The 19,764-nt window shown below is 46.0% G+C and overlaps 2 protein-coding genes across 2 annotated transcripts in view; one reads left to right on the forward strand and one right to left on the reverse strand.

The window, feature by feature from the left end:
• ABCB10 (ATP binding cassette subfamily B member 10) overlaps positions 1 to 1,801 on the reverse strand; it is a 43,856-nt gene extending 42,055 nt beyond the window's left edge. Inside the window, exon 1 of the mRNA XM_050769192.1 lies at positions 1,230 to 1,801. Coding sequence (XP_050625149.1) covers positions 1,230 to 1,746 — 517 coding nt within the window. The 5' untranslated portion in view covers positions 1,747 to 1,801. The remainder of the gene's footprint in view (positions 1 to 1,229) is intronic.
• GALNT2 (polypeptide N-acetylgalactosaminyltransferase 2) overlaps positions 1 to 19,764 on the forward strand; it is a 1,373,297-nt gene that overhangs the window by 652,713 nt on the left and 700,820 nt on the right. The window lies entirely within an intron of this gene.

Raw genomic sequence — 19,764 nt, forward strand, 5'->3', positions numbered from 1 at the left:
TCTCAAGCAGCTCAAAGTCCAGTGAGAGCTCCTAGTCTCCAATGTTTTTAAAAAGAGAGAGAAAAAGAAAGATTTTTACATCAAAATCTACACTCAACCAACTGAACAATGAAATAATTCTCTTTATACCCGAGCGATACCAAGAGTCCCCCTAAGCTTTCATAGTAACTGGCAGATGAAAAGTCGCCACCCTAACTGCTCTCTTCCACTGTGCAAACCTACTCTAAATCCCAAATCACTACTCAGGAGGGTCCTTTCTAAAGCAATGGATTTGCAGCAAAGAATGCTTTTCTGGTGTTGCACCTGACAACCTCACAGGCCCCTTTCCACAGCCCACAGGTGCAGGCTGACCTCTACACATATGAATAGTTCAGAGATGCTTCTCCCCACTAAGCCAGAAGTCCCGGCAGAAGCGGGAACCATGTTTCCTTGTGCATGCCACTGTAACCCCAGGGCCCAGTTCAGAATGAGGGCTCAACAAATGTTTATAGAAGGAATGAAAATTTAGAGAAATCAAAAAGTTTAGATCTTACAAGGCCCTTGCATCTAAACACTCCTCCAATTAATGGTTAAAAAATGAGGAGCTATAGAAAACTGTACTATTTAAATTTTGTTTCTAAAAGCATTCATTTTGGCTTCTTTAAAAAAAGTTACTCAATTACTGAACAGATAACTGGTTGGTGTGGACTGATGAACAGTGCTATAACTTCCTGCTTCCCACTTAGCACAAGAGACGAGTGTGAAAGTTCTGCTTTCCGTTGTGAAAGCATTGGTGACTGCTTGACAGACTCGCTTAAAGCAAATAATTTTTTTTTTTTTGGTTAAAAAAAAAGTATAAATGCCTAATAACAAAATAGGCATATTTTTGGCTACAATTTATTTTTTTTCCAAGGAAAAACCTCCAGCTCATTTTGCTGCCTAAGCCAAAACAGATGCTCCCACTAAGGTGGTGACGGAACAGACCCAAAGATTCCAATAAAGACATATACAATGTGTGTCAACAAGAAAAAAAGTGTAAAATCTGCCAACGAGTCCCCAGCTAAGGCGAAATCTTGACAACGCTACTCCGAGGAGAGCTATCCCCTCCCTCCTCCGGGGTTAGGAGTGGCCCAGGAGAGGCGGCGGTGACAGGCGCTCTGCGGCCCGGCCGTGTCCCTCTCGGCGCCCCGGGATCCCGCGCGTGGAGAAGGAGCGGCCCGGAGGAGGGAAGTGGGCGGGGAGGGCCCTACCTGCCAGCCTCCGGCGCTCAGGGTACGCCAGCCCCAGGAGCTTCCGGGCTTCCGGGAGTTCGGGTGACCCGGGGCGCAGCCGCCCGTTGTCCCCAGGAGGCGCCGCTTGCCCGCGCCGCCAGGCCTCGTCCCCTGCCCAGGCAGCGGCTGCCGGACCGCCCGGGAACCCGGCGCGCGGGAGCCGAGGAGCGCCCAGCCCAGCAAAAGCCCCGCACGTGCAGCTGCCAGGGGCCCGAGCCCACAGCCCCATGAGCCGCGCGAGGCCCAGGCCGCCCCGCGAGTAGCCCGGACCCCCGCTCCGGCAGCCGCTCCTCCAGCGGCGCGCGGCTCCAACGCCCCCGAGCAGCGCCGGCCCCGCGCCCCATAGCCGTGTGGGCCTCAGGCCAGTGAACGGCGATAGGGATCCAGGGGAGCGGATGGCCGGGGCCCACACGCAGGCTACCGGCAGGAGCCGACCTGGCTCGGCTGGGCCCGGGGGCGCGAGCAGCCGCAGCGGCCAAGCAGGGGGGCCGCGCATGGCGCTGCGTGCGACCCGTACGCCTCAGCCCGCGGGCCAGGCGCGCGCAGAGGCCGAGGACCCTCCCGGACCGGCCCCGAGCAAAGGGCGTGGACGCAGTGGCGCCCGCCCCTCCCTGCTGGCTGTCACTCGCCTTATCGTGCCTACATCCCTGGGCTGCGCCCGCCCCCGCCCCATCCTCGTCCGCGCGGTGCTGCGCCCCTCCGCCCCACCCCGAGGACTGCAGCTACCCGGACCATGCAAGCCACCCTTCCAAGCGCCCCCAACCCGCTCGGGTGCCCTCCCTGCAGCGCCCCCAACTGTCCGCTGGCGGAGTAGCGCCGGGCGCGCCGACTGGGACGAGGCCCGGGAAGCCCAGGAGCACGGCTGCGCCTGCGTACTGGCCGCAGGGAATTTTTTTCGCGCTCCGCCGTCCCCTCTGGTCTGAACTCGGGAGCCGCACGAGCTCTTTCTCACGCCGGCAGACCGGCGGAGCGCGCAGACGCGACTACACGATGCCCGGCACAAGGATGGGGCGGGAGGACAGCGCGCTGGACACGGCGTGGGGCGGGTCCGCGGCCCGGGAGACCCATGCTGGGGCGGCCCTGTCACCAGTCTCGCTGCCAAGCACAGGGCTGAGGTGCGGAGGGACCACCGAGAGGACTTCGCTGCGTGTCAGCTCAGCTCTGGACGGCGTGGAGGAGGTGGTTGGCGAATAGTGAAATGTATATAACTTTCAGAAGGGAGGAGATCGTTTCTTTTCTTTTCTTTTCTTTTTTTCTTGAGACGGAGTCTTGCTCTGTGTCTTAGGCTGGAGTGCAGTGGCGCGATCTCGGCTCACTGCAACCTCCGCCTCCCAGGTTGAAGTGATTCTCCCGCCTCAGCCTCCCAAGTGGCTGAGATTACAGGCATGCGCCACCACCCCCGGCTGATGTTGTATTTTTAGTAGAGACGGCATGTTGGTCAGGCTCGTCTCCAACTCCTGACTTCAGGTGATCCGCCCGCCTCGGCCTCCCAAAGTGCTGGGATTACAGGCGTGAGCCACCGCTCCGGGCCAGAGATCGTTTCTTAACTAGAGCAGAAATTTGAAAACAGACGTGGTCGAGGCATTTCCGCTGTTCGAAGTGGAAAACACCAATCAGAAGGCAATGCATTTTAATACACGTGCATGGAAAGATAGGAGAGAACATTAAAACTCACTGGGACACTTTATGGAGACTTCATGGTGGGGGATATATACCTGGGGCACAGTAAGTCGTGGGTAGATTTTTGTAGACTCCTAGGTATTTTTACTGGACCTGGACAGGGTACTGTCAATTGCAAATTTTATGGGTTCACAAAACAAAAAAACCTCAATAATCAACATAAATATTTTCGTGCAATATTTTTAAAACTCAAAATTAATTTTAAAAATCCATAATGAACAAAATATCAAAAATTTTAATTGAGTATCCACTCCTGACCTTTCACAATCCTGCCTCTCTTCTCTCGCTCTAATCCCAACCCTGAAAACTATTTACAAAAACTGCAGCAGCTGCCATTAGTTTGGCAGCTGGAAAATGGGAAAGAGAAAGTAAGAGGAAGATTAGATTTGGGTTAAAGTTGTCACTTTCTCTTCAACTGGAGAGTATCAATCCTTGATGTTTCTTTAGTTGGGCTCAAAAAGGAGGTAGCAGCCGGACGCAGTGGCTCACACCTATAATCCCAACATTTTGGGAAGCCAAGGCAGGCGGATCACGAGGTCAGGAGTTCAAGACCAGCCTGACCAACGTGGTGAAACCCGGTCTCTACTAAAAATACAAAAATTAGCCAGGTGTGGTGGAGTGCGCCTGTAATCCCAGCTACGCAGGAGGCTGAGGCAGGAGAATTGCTTGAACCTGGGGGGTGGAGGTTGCAGTGAGCTGAGATGGTGCCACACTGCACTGCAGACTGGGAGACAGAGCAAGACTGTCTCAAAAAAAAAAGAGGAGGTAGCAGCTGGGCGGTGGCTCACACCTGTAATCCCAACATTTTAGGAGGCTGAGGCAGGCGGATCCCTTGAAGTCTGGAGTTCGAGACCAGCCTGGCCAACATGGTGAAACTCCATCTCTACTGAAAATACAAAAATTAGCCAGGCTTGGTGGTGCATGCCTGTAGTCTCAGCTACTGGGGAGGCTAAGGCAGCATAATTGGTTGAATCCAGGAGGTGGAGGTTGCAGTGAGCTGAGATGATGTCACTGCACTCCATGCACTCCAGCCTGGGTGACACAGCAAGACTGCATCTCAAAACAAAAACAAAAAAAAACAAAGAGGAGGTAGCAAGATGCATGATGAAAACAATCCCATTTCTTTTCAGAAGTCTCCTCATAAAACCTGACTTTTAAAAAATTTTCAATTAAAATAAATTTTGCATTATTTGATTAATGAGACTTTTTAGCACATCTTTAAATTTTGTCCCCAGTAGAGTGCCTTAAGTATATGGTCCTGGTAGGTAAGGAGTGAGATGGGGAAAGGATCGATAATAGAAAGCGTGGGGTTAATCGGGCCTTAAGTGGGCCTGTGAAGTGAGCAGGAAGCATGTAATCGTCTAAAATCCAACCTCTTAAACCCAGGGGACCTGGAGTCTCGCCTCCCTCCCCCGCACCCCCCTCTACTTTCCTGCCCCCAAGGTGACTACAATTCAAGCTAGTCTCATCAGTGCAGAAGTTCTAGAATTGCAGGTGTAGTGTGAAATCTGCTCCACTGATATTTATGAGTAAGCATGTTCCTTTTAGCAAATATGTTATGCAGTGACTTCTGAAAAGAAGTGGGATCATTCCTCATCATGCATCCTGCTACCTCTTCTTTGAGCCCAGCTGAAGAAACATCAATGAACGACACTCTCCCAGTTGGAGAGAAAGTGACAATTTTAACCCAGACCTAAGCTTCATCTTTCTCTTACCCACTTTCCAGAAAACTCCTGCTGCTGCAAGGGCCGGGAAATGTCAGACTGGCTTTCCCTTCCTGCCTTCCCCGGCATGGCATCCCACTGTCTTTTTCTGCCATTGCTCTCTGGGGCCTCCAGGCAATAGAGAAATAACTCATGTGTAGCTGATTAAAAGACAAAATTTGGCCAGGTGTGGTGGCTCACCCCTGTAATCCCAACACTTTGGGAAGCCAAGGTGGGAAGATCATTTGAGGCCAGGAGTTTGAGACCAGCCTGTGCAACATTGGGAGACCCCCCCCCCATTCTGTACAAAAACTAAAAACGTAAAAATTAGCTGGATGTGGTCATGTGTGCCTGTAGTCCCAGATACTTGGGAGGCTAAAGTGGAAGGATTCCCTGAGCCCCGGAGGTCAAAGCTTCAGTGAGCTGTGATCGGGCCACTGCACTCAAGTCCGGGCAACAGAGTGAGACCCTGTCTCAAGGGAAAAAAAAAAAAAAAAAAAAGCCTGTAATCCCAGCACTTTGGGAGGCCGAAGCAGGTAGATCACCTGAGGTCAGGAGTTTGAGACCCGCCTGGCCAACATGGTGAAACCCCATCTCTACTAAAAACACAAAAATTAGCTGGGTGTGGTGGCAGGTGCCTGGAATCCTAGCTACGGGGGAGGCTGAGGCAGGAGAATGGCTTAAACCCAGGAGGTGGAGGTTGCAGTGAGCAGAGATCACACCACTGCGTTCCAGCCTGGGTGACAGGGCAAGACTCCGTCTCAAAAAAGAAAAAAAAAAAGTCAATGGCTCTTAAAAGTACAATGGGGGATGAATATTAGCAAAAGGATCACCTGGACCTATATAGCCATCATACCAAAAAAAAAAAAAAAAAAGAAAAGAAAGATGACCTACTCTAAAATATATATATATGTTTATATAACATATATAATTCATATATATGAATTATTGCCTTGTATTTCTATGACCATCTCTTCTCACTTGAAAATAAGAATACCTTCACTGCCTCTTTTTTTTTTTTTTTGAGACGAAGTCTGACTCTGTCGGCCAGACTGGAGTGGAGTGGAACAATCTCGGCTCACTGCAACCTCCACCTCCCATGTTCAAGCAATTCTCCTGCCTCAGCCCCCTGAGTAGTTGGGATTATAGGTGCACACCATCACGCCTGGCTAATTTTGTATTTTTAGTAGAAAAGAGGTTTCACCACGTTGGCGAGGCTGGTCTGAAATTCCTGACGTCGGGTAATCCGCCTGCCTCGGCCTCCTAAAGTGCTGGGATTACAGGCATGAGCCACCGCGTCCGACCCTTCACTGCCTCTTTAGAAATTAGGATAAAGTTCCTAGGCCTCTGAAAAAAAAGAAGAAAAAAATGCTCTAAGGGGTGTTTGGAAAAGAATAAAACAAGCCAGTTAGATGTGATTGGATTAATAAAATACCAGAGCAAAATAAGAAAGGGCTGTGTATTAATGCCAAGAGAATAACAAACAAAAGTTTAAGTCCTGCCCACAAGAAAGACACAGAAGGCTCTTGGTGGAGGTGTGACTGAACCAAGAGGTAAAATCTGGCCCTCTGAATAGACTCTTAATAGGTTTAGTGGCTAATAGGTATTGAATTCTAAAGGGACTTCTTTTGATGTAACTTGAGAGCTGTTGGGATTATTTCAAGAGCAATTCCACCTGTGGGTGCTTGTCCCTCTCTAAGTGTGGCAAAGGAGGGAGCCCATGTGGACAGCAGGAACGGTACACGATAGCACAAGAAGCAAAACAAAGGCTCTCTGGTCGGAGTTTGCAAGCTGATTGGGGGTGTCATTTGACCCTTATTGGTACATTCTTTTTCTTTCAACTCAAGCCTGCAGCTCATCATGTCAAAGGTAGGGTGTCAGGACTGTGGCGGAAGATGAAGCAAGCAGCTCAGTAAAGCATGCACAGCAAAGGCGTGGAATCCACATGGGGCAGGAGTGCTTTGTAAATTCCTCTGAAGAGGTTAGGATCGAAGCTTTTGGTAACTCACCTGTACTGTGTGATTACAGTGAATGCTGAGGCTGTAACCTTAACCTCTTAGCTCTATGACTTAGGCAGGTGAGTGCACTGTAGATAGAAGGCTTCAGCATCTTTAGCTTTTACATTTCTTTCACCTTCTCCCAAAAGAAACCAAAGAAAGGTTGATGTGGTTTGAATTGTGTTCTCCCAAGTAAGATATGTTGAAGTTCCTAACTCCCCAGGACCTCAGAATGTGACCTTATTTGGAAATCAGGTCATTGCAGATATAATTAGTTCACATAAGGTGAGGTCATATTGGAGCAGAGTGCCCTTATAAGACAGCTATGCAAAGACAGACGCACACAGGGAAAACGCCATGTGATGAGGAAGGCAGAGGTGGTGGGAGTTATGCAGCTGCAAGCCAGGGGGAACGCCAGGGATTGCCAGCAAATCCCCAGAGGCTACGAAGAGACACAGAGGACTCCCCTGCAGCCCTGCTGCTAATACCTTACTCTCTTTTTTTTTTTTTTTTTTTTTGAGACTGAGTCTGGCTCTGTTGCCCAGGCTGGAGTGCAGTAGCTCACTGCAAAGTTCTGCCTTCCGGGTTCACGCCATTCTCCTGCCTTAGCCTCCTGGGTAGCGGGACTACAGGTGCCTGGCACCACGCCCAGCTAATTTTTTGTATTTTTAGTAGAGACGGGGTTTCACCGTGTTAGCCAGGATGGTCTCGATCTCCTGACCTCATGATCCACCCGCCTCAGCTTCCCAAAGTGCTGGGATTATAGGCGTGAGCCACCGTGCCTGGCTGCTAATACCTTAATCTCGAACTTCTAGCCTCCAGAACTGTGAGACTTTGTTTTGTTTTGTTTTGTTTTGTTTTGTTTTTTGAGACGGAGTCTCACTTTGTTGCCCAGGCTGGAGTGCACTGGTGCCTCTTGGCTCACTGCAACCTCCGCCTCCTGGGTTCAAGCGATTCTCCTGCCTCAGCCTCCTGAGTAGCCGCGATTACAGGCCTGTACCACCACGGCCTGGCTAATTTTTGCATTTTTAGTATTTTGTAATTTCGTATTTTTAGTAGAGACCGAGTTTCACCATGTTGGCCAGGCTGGTCTCGAACTCCTGACCTCAGAGGATCCACCTCAGCTTCTCAAAGTGCTGGGATTACAGGCTGAGCTACCCGCTTGTTTTTTTAAGCTATCCAGTTCCTGGTACTTTGTTATGGCTTATGGCAACCCTAGCAAACGGATACAAAGTCCTGACATCAGTATCTTGAATAATACTGCAGTAGATGTTCAGTATTTGTCTATTTACTCACCTTTGGCCAAAAAAGCAACTGAGTTACTGAGGGTGCTTTGGATAGTCAGTTTGCTGATCATATCTGTTACAATACTTACCTTCATTTTACCGCAAGTATGTTCAACAGCCATCCAGATTTCAGACTACACAAAGAACCTTGCAGGATGTAATGAAAGGTAGCTCAGGACTCTTCTACTACAGACAAGACAGTGAGCCTGCTTCTATAGGTTTTACAATATTTAGATACATAGCGGGGTGGGCGAAAAAAATTAGATACAGTATTCTTTCATATGTTAAGAGTCTGAGGTTGGACTCAGACAAATAGAAAAAGCATCCATACCCTATCACTTGTTTGCTTTTTAAATTAATGTTATTTTTAATTGACAAGTCATAATTATATATATTTATGGGGTACAGTGTGATGTTTTGATAAATGTATACAATGTGAAATGATTAAAAGCAAGCTAATTAACATTTCCATCACCCCACTTATTTTTGTAGTGAGAAATTTGAAACTTACTCTTAGCTATTTGAAATATACAATACATTATTATTAACTATAGTCATATTGCTGTGCAATAGAGCTCAAAAATTTATTCATTTCTAAGGGAAACAAATGTGTTCACCTTGAGAGTGTCATACAGAGCAGTTGCACTGCCCTAAACATTCTCCCTGCTCTGCCTATTCACCCTTCCCTTCTTTTTTTTTTTTTTTTGTATGTATATGGATGTGTATATATATATATGAGATGGGGTATTATATGTAAACCCCTATCTATGTTGCCCAAGCCAGTCTTGAAATACTGGGCTCAAGCGATTCTCTCACCTCGGCTTTCCGAAGTGTTGGGATTACAGGCACGAGGCACCACGCCCAGCCCTTCCCTTCTTCTTAACCTCTGGCAACCTTTAATCTTTCTACTGTCACTATGGTTTTTTCTTTTCCAGAATGTCATACAACCGAAGTCATATAGCCTTATGAGAGTTGCTTCTTTTACTTAGTAATATGCACTTAAGTTACTGCCATGTCTCTTTTTTTTTTTTTTTTTGAGACGGAGTCTCGCTCTGCTGCCCAGGCTGGAGTGCAGTGGCTGGATCTCAGCTCACTGCAAGCTCCACATCCCGGGTTTTCGCCATTCTCCTGCCTCAGCCTCCCGAGTAGCTGGGACTACAGGGGCCCGCCACCTCGCCCGGCTACTTTTTTGTATTTTTTAGTAGAGACGGGGTTTCACCGTGTTAGCCAGGATGGTCTCGATCTCCTGACCGCGTGATCCGCCCGTCTCGGCCTCCCAAACTGCCATGTCTTTATGTGGCTTGATAACTAATTTTCTTTTTAGCACTGAATTATATTTCATTGTCTGGATGTATCAGTTTGTTTATCCATTCACCGACTGAAGGACATCTTGGTGACTTTCAAGTTCTGGCAATTATGAATGAAGCTGCTATAAACATCTTTGTGCAGGTTTTTGTGCGGGCATGAGTTTTCAGCTCATTTGGGTAGATTACATGGAGTGCAGTTATTGGATTGTATGGTTAGTGTGTATTTAATTTTATAAGAAACTACCAAACTGTCTTCCAAAGTGTCTGTACCATTTTGGGTTTCCACCAGTAATGAATGAGAGTTCCTGTTGCTCCATATACTCACCGGCATTTGGTGTTGTCAGAGTTTTGGATATGAGTCATTCTAAAAGGTGTGCCGGCTGGGTGTGGCGGCTCATGCACCCTCCCAAAGTGCTGGGAGGCTGAGGCAGGTGGATCACCTGATGTCAGGAGTTCGAGACCAGCTTGGCCAACATGGTGAAATCCTGTCTCTACTAAAAATACAAAAAATTAGCTGGGCGTTGTGGCAGGCACCTGTAATCCCAGCTACATGGAAGGCTGAAGCAGGAGAATTGCTTGAACCCAATAGGCAGAGGTTGCAGTGAGCCAAGATAGTGCCATTGCACTCCAGCCTGGGCAACAAGAGTGAAACTCCATCTCAAAATTAAAAACAAAAACAAAAACAAAAAGTGTGCCACTTCTAGGAATTTAAGGTACATTTAAACTCCCACATGTGTAGAATGATAAATATATACAAAGAAACTTTCTGTAATATTGTTGGTAATAGCAAAAGACTGGAAAAAGACTGGAAACTACTTTCCAGCATTAGTGCATTAGTTACGTAACTTGTAGTATACCCAGGCAATGGAAGACTATGCAATCCTCAGAAAGAATGAGGCAGCTATACATGTCCTCACTTGGTACCATACCCTAACATGTACAATGAAAAAGCAAGGTGCAGGATTGTGTGTACAGCATGCTGTATCGTACACACAGGATGAATAGGCAAAGCACATACTATATTTGTGTAAAAAATTAAAAATGTATCAGTGTACACATACTTGCACTTATATTCATGTGTTCATTGAATATCTTTGGGAGGATACACCAAGACCTCTGGGGGGAAGTAAATATCTGAAGTATAAGGGTACGTGTTCCTTTGTAGCTTTCAAATTGTATACCATTTATTCAAAAATAAATAAATTTACTGATTAAAAAATAAAAACTAATAAAGGATAATCTCCTATATATTATAGTAAAAAGGGAAGAAAAGTGTAAAGATATCAAAGAATTGCTTGAAAAATACAAAGATTCCTAAATGCCAAGAGAAAATTTTAAAATAGAGCAAAGAAAACACATCACATGGGCGAAAACAAAGCAAACAATCATGTACACAGTAAAATTTTAACAAAAAATAAATGGGAATGGATTTAATCTATGAAATGAAAATATTTCCAATTTGGGTACAAAACAAGGCCAATTATATTCTGCATGTAAGAAAAAGGCTAAAAATAAAGGAATGGGGAAATGAAAACAAACGCTGTGGTCTTTTCTGGCGGGGAGATGTGGGGAACAGGGTCTCGCTTTGTCACCCAGGCTGGAGTGCAATGGTGCGATGACGGCTCACTGCAGCCTCAACCTCCTAGGCTTACGTGATCCTCCTGCCTCAGCCTCCCAAGTAGCTGGGACTATAGGCACGCACAACTATGCCTGGCTACGGTTAGTTTTGGTATTTATTTTGTAGAGATAGGGTTTCACCATGTTGCCCAGGCTGGTCTCGAACTCCTGGGCTCAAGTGATCCACCTGCCTCAGCTTCTCAAAGTGCTAGGATTACAGGCATGAGCCATCATGCCCGGACTCTGCTGTGGTCTTGATATTAAAGTAGAACTTAAGCCAAAATGCATCAAATATGAAGAAGTACATGTTTTAAAGCTAAAGCCACAATTACCAACAACGAGTACCTTTGGAAGGAAAAAGAACAGGAAATGCAAGGAGAAACAGAAGTATGCCAACAACAGCATGCTTTAACGTGTCACTCTTACAAGACAGAACAAGGTCGACTAAACGTGAATGAGGACATAGAAAATCTAAACAACAAAATCAATAAGGTGGAGTTTATGGATATATATATTTAACTTTATACCCCAATATAATAGAGATTCAAGTGCAAATGATCACAAAAAATAGTCATATGTTATGTCACTAAAAAGCATAAGTTTCATAACAACACACTCTGATTACAATCCAATATAATTCAGAATTAATAACAAATCAGAAAATAAAAGCACACTTAACAGCGAAATTTTTTTCAAAAAAAACACGTTTCTATTAAACAACTCTTGAAAGGGAAATTATGAATAAAAATTACAGAATTTAAATAAATAAATTGTAATTTAAATACAAGTTGAGCATCCATAATCCTAAGATTTTAAATTTGGGCTAGGCATGGTGGCTTGTGCCTGTAATCCTAGCACCTTGGGAGGCTGAGGTGGGGGATCATCTGAGGTCAGGAGTTTGAGTCCAGCCTGGCTAACATGGTGAAACCTCGTTTCTACTAAAAATACAAAAATTAGCTGGGCGTGGTGGCAGATGCCTGTAATCCCAGCTACTTAGGAGTTTGAGGCAGGAGAATCGCTTGAACCCAGGAGACAGTGCACATGAACCCGAGAGGTGGAGGTTGCAGTGAGGGAAGATGAAGGGAGAGGATTGCTTAAGCCCAGAAGGTTGAGGCTGCAGTGAGCCATGACTGTGCCACTGCACTTTAGCCCAGGGAAGAAAGCAAGATCCTATTTAAAAAAAAATTAGTAAACAGACTCTAATACCTCATTAAGAAAATAATGCATCATATCCAAATACCATTTGATCCTGGAATGCAAGGTTAGTTCACTATTTAGAAATGCATTAATACCATATACTATATTAATAGATTTAAGAAAAAATACGATTACCTCCATAGAATCTGAAAAATAATTCAACGCATTTCTGATTTTTGAAAACATTAAGAAAATAAAAATTGATGTATACTTTTTCTTTCTTTCTTTTTGGAGACAGAGTTTCTCTGTGTCACCCAGGCTGGAGTGCAGTGGCATGATCTTGGCTCACTGCAACCTCTGCCTCCTGAGTTTAAGCAATTCTTGTGCCTCAGCCTCCCAAGTAGCCGGGACTACAGGCATGCACCACCATGCCCAGCTAATTTTCTTTTGTATTTTAGTAGAGATGGGGTTTCACCATGTTGCCCAAGGTGGTCTTGAATTCCTGAGCTCAGGCAATCTGCCTGCCTCAGCCTCCTAAAGTGCTAGGATTACAGGCATGAGCCACTGTGCCCAGTCTGATGTACCCTTTCTTAATGTGCTAAAATACATATATCTTAGTTCCTTTTTTTTTTTTTTTTTCCAAAACAAGGTCTGGCTCTGTCACCCAGGCTGAAGTGCAAGCGGCACAATCTTGGCTCACTGTAACCTCCTAACCTCCATCTCCTGGGCTCAAGCCATCCTTCCACCTCAGCCTCCCGAATAGTTGGGACCACAAGCGCATGCCACCATGCCTGGCTAACTTTTGTATTTTTTTGTAGAGATGGGGTTTCGCCATGTTGCTCAGACTGGTCTTGAACTCCTGAACTCAGGTGATTCACCCACTTTGGTCTCCCTCCCAAAGTGCTGGCATTAAAGGAGTGAGCCACTGCATCCAGCATATATGCCTTAGTTCTAAACCAGCATTTTAGAGAGAAACGCTAGAGGCATGTTTATTAAAATCAGGAACAGGAAAGGGCACTGAGTGTCCATGAAGATGAGCCCATGTGTGGCGTCCATCTCTGGCAATATGGCCACTCCATTTATGTGCCTATGTTTCCCCTCGTGGGGTGGCTGATGACAAGGGTTGGTTAATGTCAACAGGGGGAGTCATTTTGTCTGTGCAGTTATCGGTGCGTCTTCAGAAGTGGACGCTTTCCACTGAGCACAGCATGTACTTCAGAGATCATCCCTCTTTTTACCCATTCCCATATGCCCACCCAAATGCCTTTTCCCCAGACCTCCATGGCCTTCCAGGTCCCTGACACAGGTCACTTGCTGCTTCCCATGAGTCCAGATGTGTTTTTATCTTGGGCTGCTTTTCTTTCTACACAACACACATACCCAGGTGCATGCTCAATGTTTTGCCCATTGGGAAGGGTTCCTCTCTCCACTGTCTTTCAAGGTCACCCCCGAGTGTGGCTACAGTGGTGCTGCCATCCATCTGTGGCTTGAGCCAACCCAAGATAAGTCAATTTCATGCATTTTCTTCCTGCTTCATGTGGTAGTATGAGGCCCTCCCCTCTTTGCATATATCCATTAGTGCGAGTTGAGGGAGGGGTACTGGTGGGACCATGGTGGATGACCAATGTCTGGCTACCTGCTCACGTGGCTCACCTGTACCTTGTTGTCCTACTTGAGCTCAGTCCAGATGTATGATTTCCATTTTATGATAGATTGTCTCTCGGCTTCTCTGATCTTATGATTTAATGAGTTTGTCAGAAGCCAGAAGTCATGACTAGCAGTTCTGGATTCACAGGCACTTGCTGTTCCATGGTCAAACATTCAGTCTCTTCCAGGGCCCAGTAACAGACAAGATATCCTTGTTCCAGTTCCCCTGAGCCTGCACTGTGACTCTCCCTCTAGAGCTTGGCATCAACTCCTCACTGAATCTCCTCCACTGTTGGTACTTCCAGCATCTTTAGGCCTGCCGAACCATATGGTCCAAAGCAAGGCTTCTTTGCCGGCAGCCTGGGCCTGCTGCAGAGCTCCTTCCTGTCTAGGCTGCATTCAAAGTGAGGAGTGTGCTGTGTCACTTGGCATGTGGACTGGAAAAGTAGTCCTGAGTGTGGATCTGTTGCCTCCAGGATCCAGTGAGGCTTCATTCCTTGTGGTGAGGGATGCAAGAAGTAGCAATTTGTCTTTTGTTTTGCAGGAGTATCTCAGTATGCCCCGGACCACCATACCTCTCAATACCGTATTGATGAGGCAAGCCCCTCAATCTTTCTATGGTTTATCTCTCACCTTCCAAAGCAGGTCTTACAGAGACCTTACAGCATGCCTCCAGCATGTTTGCCACTTCTTGCTCATCCTGCTGGGAGCAGCATGATGTCATCATTTTAATATACCAATGTTTTGAGGGATGTAAAGAACTCTGCTGCAATCTCTTTTAAGCATAGACACTGTTGTTAGAGAGCACTTTAGTTAGAGGATGAATTATGTCCCCTGCAAAAGTTCATATGTTGAAGTCTTAATTCCCAGTACTTCAGAATGTGACTGTATTTGTAAAGGGCCTTTAATGAGGTAATTAATGTTAAATGAGGCCATTAGGGTGGGCCCTAATCCAATATAACTGGTATTCTTATCAAAAGAAATTAGGACACAGATGCACACAGAAGGAAGCCCATGTGGAGACACAGGGAGAAGACGGCCATCTGCAAGCCCAGGAGGGAGGCCTCAGGAGAAACCACCCCTGCTGACACCTGGATCTCAGACTTCCAGCCTCTAGAACCTCTAGAACCTCTAGAGAGAATAAAAGTCTGTTGATTAACCCACCCAGTCTGTAGTACTTTGTTATGGCAGCCCTAGACTAATATAGCGCTGATTACAATCATCAGGCAGCAGAAAAAAAATCTTCTTTCAGTGGATTACTTAAGAGACAGCATTTAAAATCACAAACTTAAGAAAGTACTGATACTATGTATTGTTTTTTATATATTTTTGTGTGTTTGTTTTGACATAGCGTCTCACACTGTCTCCCAGGCTGTAGTGCAGCGGTACCATCATAGCTCACTGCAGCCTTAACCTCCTGGGCTCAAGTGATCCTCCTGCCTGCAGGTGTGTGCCACCATGCCTGGCTAACTTTTAAAAAAACTTTTAGTAGAGATGAAGTCCCCCTTTGTTGTCTAGGCTCTGATACTGTGTACTGGAATAGAGAAAAAGCGACGCCTATCAGTTCTTTGCTTGTAGTGGTGTTATTTATAACCAGACACTTTGATTATAGCTGAAATAGACTTTAGACATGATTGCCTAAACTTTCCAATGCACATGTGAGGAAATGGAAGCCCAGAGAAGTGACTTTTGCTGGAGTGATGCTATCAATGGTAATTTACTGAAGGCTTTTCATAAGCTAACCCATTATATATCTAATATAATTGGTTTATTTTTTTTTTCTTTTTTGAGACAGGATCTCTCTCTGTCACCCATGCTGGAGAGTCTCGCTCTTTCACCCAGGCTGGAGTGCAGTGGTGTGGTAATAGCTCACCATAGCATTGAGCTGCTGGGTTCAAGCAATCTTCTGCCTCAGCCTCCTAGGTAGCTGGGACTACAGGTGTGCACTACCACACCCTATTATGACCCAAGTGTGACCCCCATCATCCAGGCATGACCCTGTCATTTTTTTTTTTAGAGACAAGGTCTTGCTATGTTGCCCAGGCTGGTCTTGAACTCCCAGCCTCAAGTGATCCTCCCACCTTGCCCTCCCAAGTACTGGTATTACAGGTGTGAGCCACTGAGCCTGGCACTAATATAATTTTTATAATATCATCAGCCTGATAATCTGCATTTTACAGATGAGGAAACAGAGGCACAGAAATCATGCGTGGTTTGCTTAAGTAGGTAATGGCCTTGGGATGTAGATGGGTCTGACTCCAGACAAGTGCTGTCAGTCACAGTGCTGCCGCAAGTTGCTCTGCAGTGAGGACCTTGCTCTTCCCACCCCACCCTCCCGCCTTTTCAGGAGCTGTAGCTTGAGTTAGGGAGTTTATAATTTAATAAATGGATTCCTAGGCCGGGCGCGGTGGCTCAAGCCTGTAATCCCAGCACTTTGGGAGGCCGAGGCGGGCGGATCACAAGGTCAGGAGATCGAGACCACAGTGAAACCCCGTCTCTACTAAAAATACAAAAAATTAGCCGGGCGCGGTGGCGGGCGCCTGTAGTCCCAGCTACTCAGGAGGCTGAGGCAGGAGAATGGCGGGAACCCGGGAGGCGGAGCTTGCAGTGAGCCGAGATCGCGCCACTGCACTCCAGCCTGGGCAACAGCGTGAGACTCCGTCTCAAAAAAAAAAAAAAAAAAAAAAAAAAAAAAGGATTCCTTGAGGCCTTAGGACATTCAAATACCTGGAAAGGTTGGCTGCCTCCTCACTGATTGGGTCAGGCTCATAAAAAGGCAGAAAAAGTGCAAATATCTCCACCATAACATGTGTGTTTTTCGTTTTTTTTCTTTGTTTCTTTCCGTTTTTTTTTTGAGATGGAGTTTCGCTCTTGTTGCCCAGGCTGGAGTGCAATGGCACGATCTCGGCTCACCGCAACCTCCACCTCCTGAGTTCAAGCGATTCTTCTGCCTCAGCCTCCCAAGGACTCGGGATTATAGGCATGCACCATCATGCCCAGCTAATTTTGTGTTTTTAGTAGAGATGAGGTTTCTCCATGTTGGTCAGGCTGGTCTCGAACTCCTGACCTCAGGTGATCCGCCCGCCTCGGCCTCCCAAAGTACTGAGATTACAGGTGTGAGCTACCGTGCCTGGCCAACGATGTGGTCTTAAAGCACTACAAGAGTGATTAAGGAAAATATTTGGCCATGCTGATGTTTGGGGCCATATCATCTGATCAGACCACATGAAACATGACAAAAATCAGAGTTACGTTTCAGACTAAGTGATGAAGTTTTCCATAAAACTTGATTTTGAGCAATGTTTTAAAGAAATTGAGTTTAAGAGAGAGAGGAAATTTGTGTATCCTTATTAGTCTAGATCCAGGGCATTAATGTTAATGGGGATTTCTTAAACTGTTGGGCATTTTGATCAAGAAACAGCAAAACCCAAACAATTTATCAGGCAGGCTTAGCAAACCCAAACAATTTATCAGGCAGGCTTAGCAAACATTTCAATTTAACAGATGTCTGAGTAGCTATCGTGTGCAAGGTCAGCCTCTCTGTTAACTGAAAAATGGAGGTACCAGTTGAACAAAGCTGCATGTGTGAAATATTCACTCTCCATCAAATAGGCCTCATAAACTTCTTCCTGAAGTGGGTGCCATCTAGGAACAGTTGGAGGGCTTAGTTGAAGTAGTGCTAAGTGTAACAGCATTTTATATGCTCTCATAGTTTCTGAACCGCACTTAAACACTCTCCTCTTGCCAGGCGCTGTGGCTCACGCCTGTAATCCCAGCACCCTGGAAGGTTGAGGCGGGCGGATCACCTGATGTCAGGAGTTTGTGACCAGCCTGGCCAACGTGGTGAAACCCCGTCTCTACTAAAAATACAAAAATTAGCTGGGCGTAGTGGTGGGCGCCTGTAATTCCAGCTACTCAGGAGGCTGGGGCAGAAGAATCGCTTGAACCTGGGAGGCAGAGGTTGCAGTGAGCTGAGATTGCGCCACTGCACTCTAGCCTGGGCAACAGAGACTCCGTCTCAAAAAATAAATAAAAAATAAAATAAATAAAATAAAATAAAATCTCTCCTCTTTGAATTTGCAGAACACTGCATCTAGAGGCGGGAGGCTATGCTCCACCTCCCAAAGTGATTGCCAGTTTCTCTGCCAGGAGTACTTTGGGTATTCTTCATTAAGAGGCTAGATCCACGGTATTACTGTCCAAAGGAATTTCTTGAACTATTGCAGACACAAACAGGAGAATGTAGAGCAAACATTGCTGATGTTCAACCTACTAGCAAACATTTCAATTCAATGATGTTGAGTCTCCACTATGAGCAGGGCATCTATTAACTGAAAAATGGAGTTATCAGGTGAACACCACCTCTACCTAACTTATCAACGAATATCTGGTATCTAACACAATGCCTGGCACACAATATGTATTTTTACAAGTGGTAGCTTTTATTATTCCCTGATTTCTTCATTTCTTCTTTTCTTTTCTTTTCTTTCTTCTTTCTTTTTTTTTTTTTTTTTGAGACACAGTCTCACTCTGTAGCCCAGGCTGGAGTGCCGTGGCACAATCTCGGCTCACTACAACCTTTGCCTCCTGGGTTCAAGCGATTCTCCTGTCTCAACCTCCCTAGTAGCTGGGATTACAGGCTTACGCCACCACGCCCAGCTAATTTTTGTATTTTTTTTAGTGGAGGTGGGGTTTCGCCATGTTGGCCAGGCTGATGTTGGCCAGGTGATCCGCCCGCCTTGGCCTCCCAAAGTCCTAGGATTACAGGCATGAGCCACTATGCCCAGCCCCTGATTTCTTCTTGTGTCTACTCCCACCCTCCCTCTGAAAATGTCCCAGAGCCCAAGAATCTATTAGCATTTTACTATAGCTTTGTTTTGGCTTAACATTGATCATAACCTAAGGGCAAATCTGCTGCCACAGTATGGCAGCAAAGAAATGAAGTGTCCGGAAGAGCAGGGGAGAAATTGTGTTTCCTCCTTCTCAAAAGGTTCACCTTTCTATCTCACCTTCATCATTCACAAGAAGGTGAAAGGATGCCAGGAGCGAGGAGGATCTACAGGACTTTTGAAAAGAAATGTACTGACCTTTGGCTGTAAAAACTGTGTCATGAGAACAGAAAGCCTTGGGAGAATAAGTCAGAAAATAGAGAAAAGGGGAAGGGAAAATAACTCCTGGCCTGCCTCCAATTCATTTAAATATTGCTCAGAGCTCAGCAGAGTGGGATGAGAGACACTGGCAAGAGGCTGTGCTGCAGTTAATGAGAGAATCTCAGGTGTCCTTATAATGGCACTGTTCTGGATCGCGGCTTCGATGGGCACTTCACATAAATGCAAGGCCATTTCAGGACTCCCCAGCTCTAGTCAGCAGGCCCTCTGTGTGCTTTGGCGTCTGCAGCTGGAAGGAAGCCTGCACAGCTCCCTTCTGTCCTCTCATTGTTCACAGGACAGCCATTCATGGGATCTATGGTGCACTCTGTGCTAGGGCAGAACGCCAGGGAAGAGCTGCCTGTCTTCAGTGCCCTTGCTGGGAACCACAGGCCAGAACCCGACCTTGCCATGCTTTGTGCTTTAGGCAGCAGGACCCCACCCCTAACAGAGTCTCAAGTCAGACACTAAGCGATGATCCCGATTTGGGAACTCAACAAGGAAAGAAAAGACATACAGCTTGAAAACAATGTGGGAAATGGCCGAGAAAGAGAGGAAGATAAGAAAGAAAGAGGGCTCTCCAAAGAGTGAGCTGACCTTTGGTTGTGACAGGTTCTCAACAGCACCAAAATCCATGAACTTCTTTTTTTGAGGATTCAAAAAAGTTTATAATGAAAGAGAAATGTTTCTAACTAAAGAGACAGTTTTCTGTCCTTGGGAGACGGGGTTTGTTTGTTTGTTTGTTTTTGATTTCTCTGTTGTGCCTTTATATAACTAGCCCTTAGCAAAGGTAATAATCATGAAGTAGATTACTACGTGTACAGCACACTATGCTTCTGGGCATTTACTTATAGCTTGATATCTCCCCAAATTGCTTTACCTTTTTCTTCTTAGCTTCAGCAGAAATTGCATTATCTTGTCCCTTGTTATACTTACCTATGGTTTTATGTATTTATTTAATTTTTTAGATGGAGTTTCACTCTTGTCACCCAG

This window comes from Macaca thibetana, chromosome 1 (genome assembly GCF_024542745.1).
Source record: "Macaca thibetana thibetana isolate TM-01 chromosome 1, ASM2454274v1, whole genome shotgun sequence".
NCBI lineage: Eukaryota > Metazoa > Chordata > Mammalia > Primates > Cercopithecidae > Macaca > Macaca thibetana.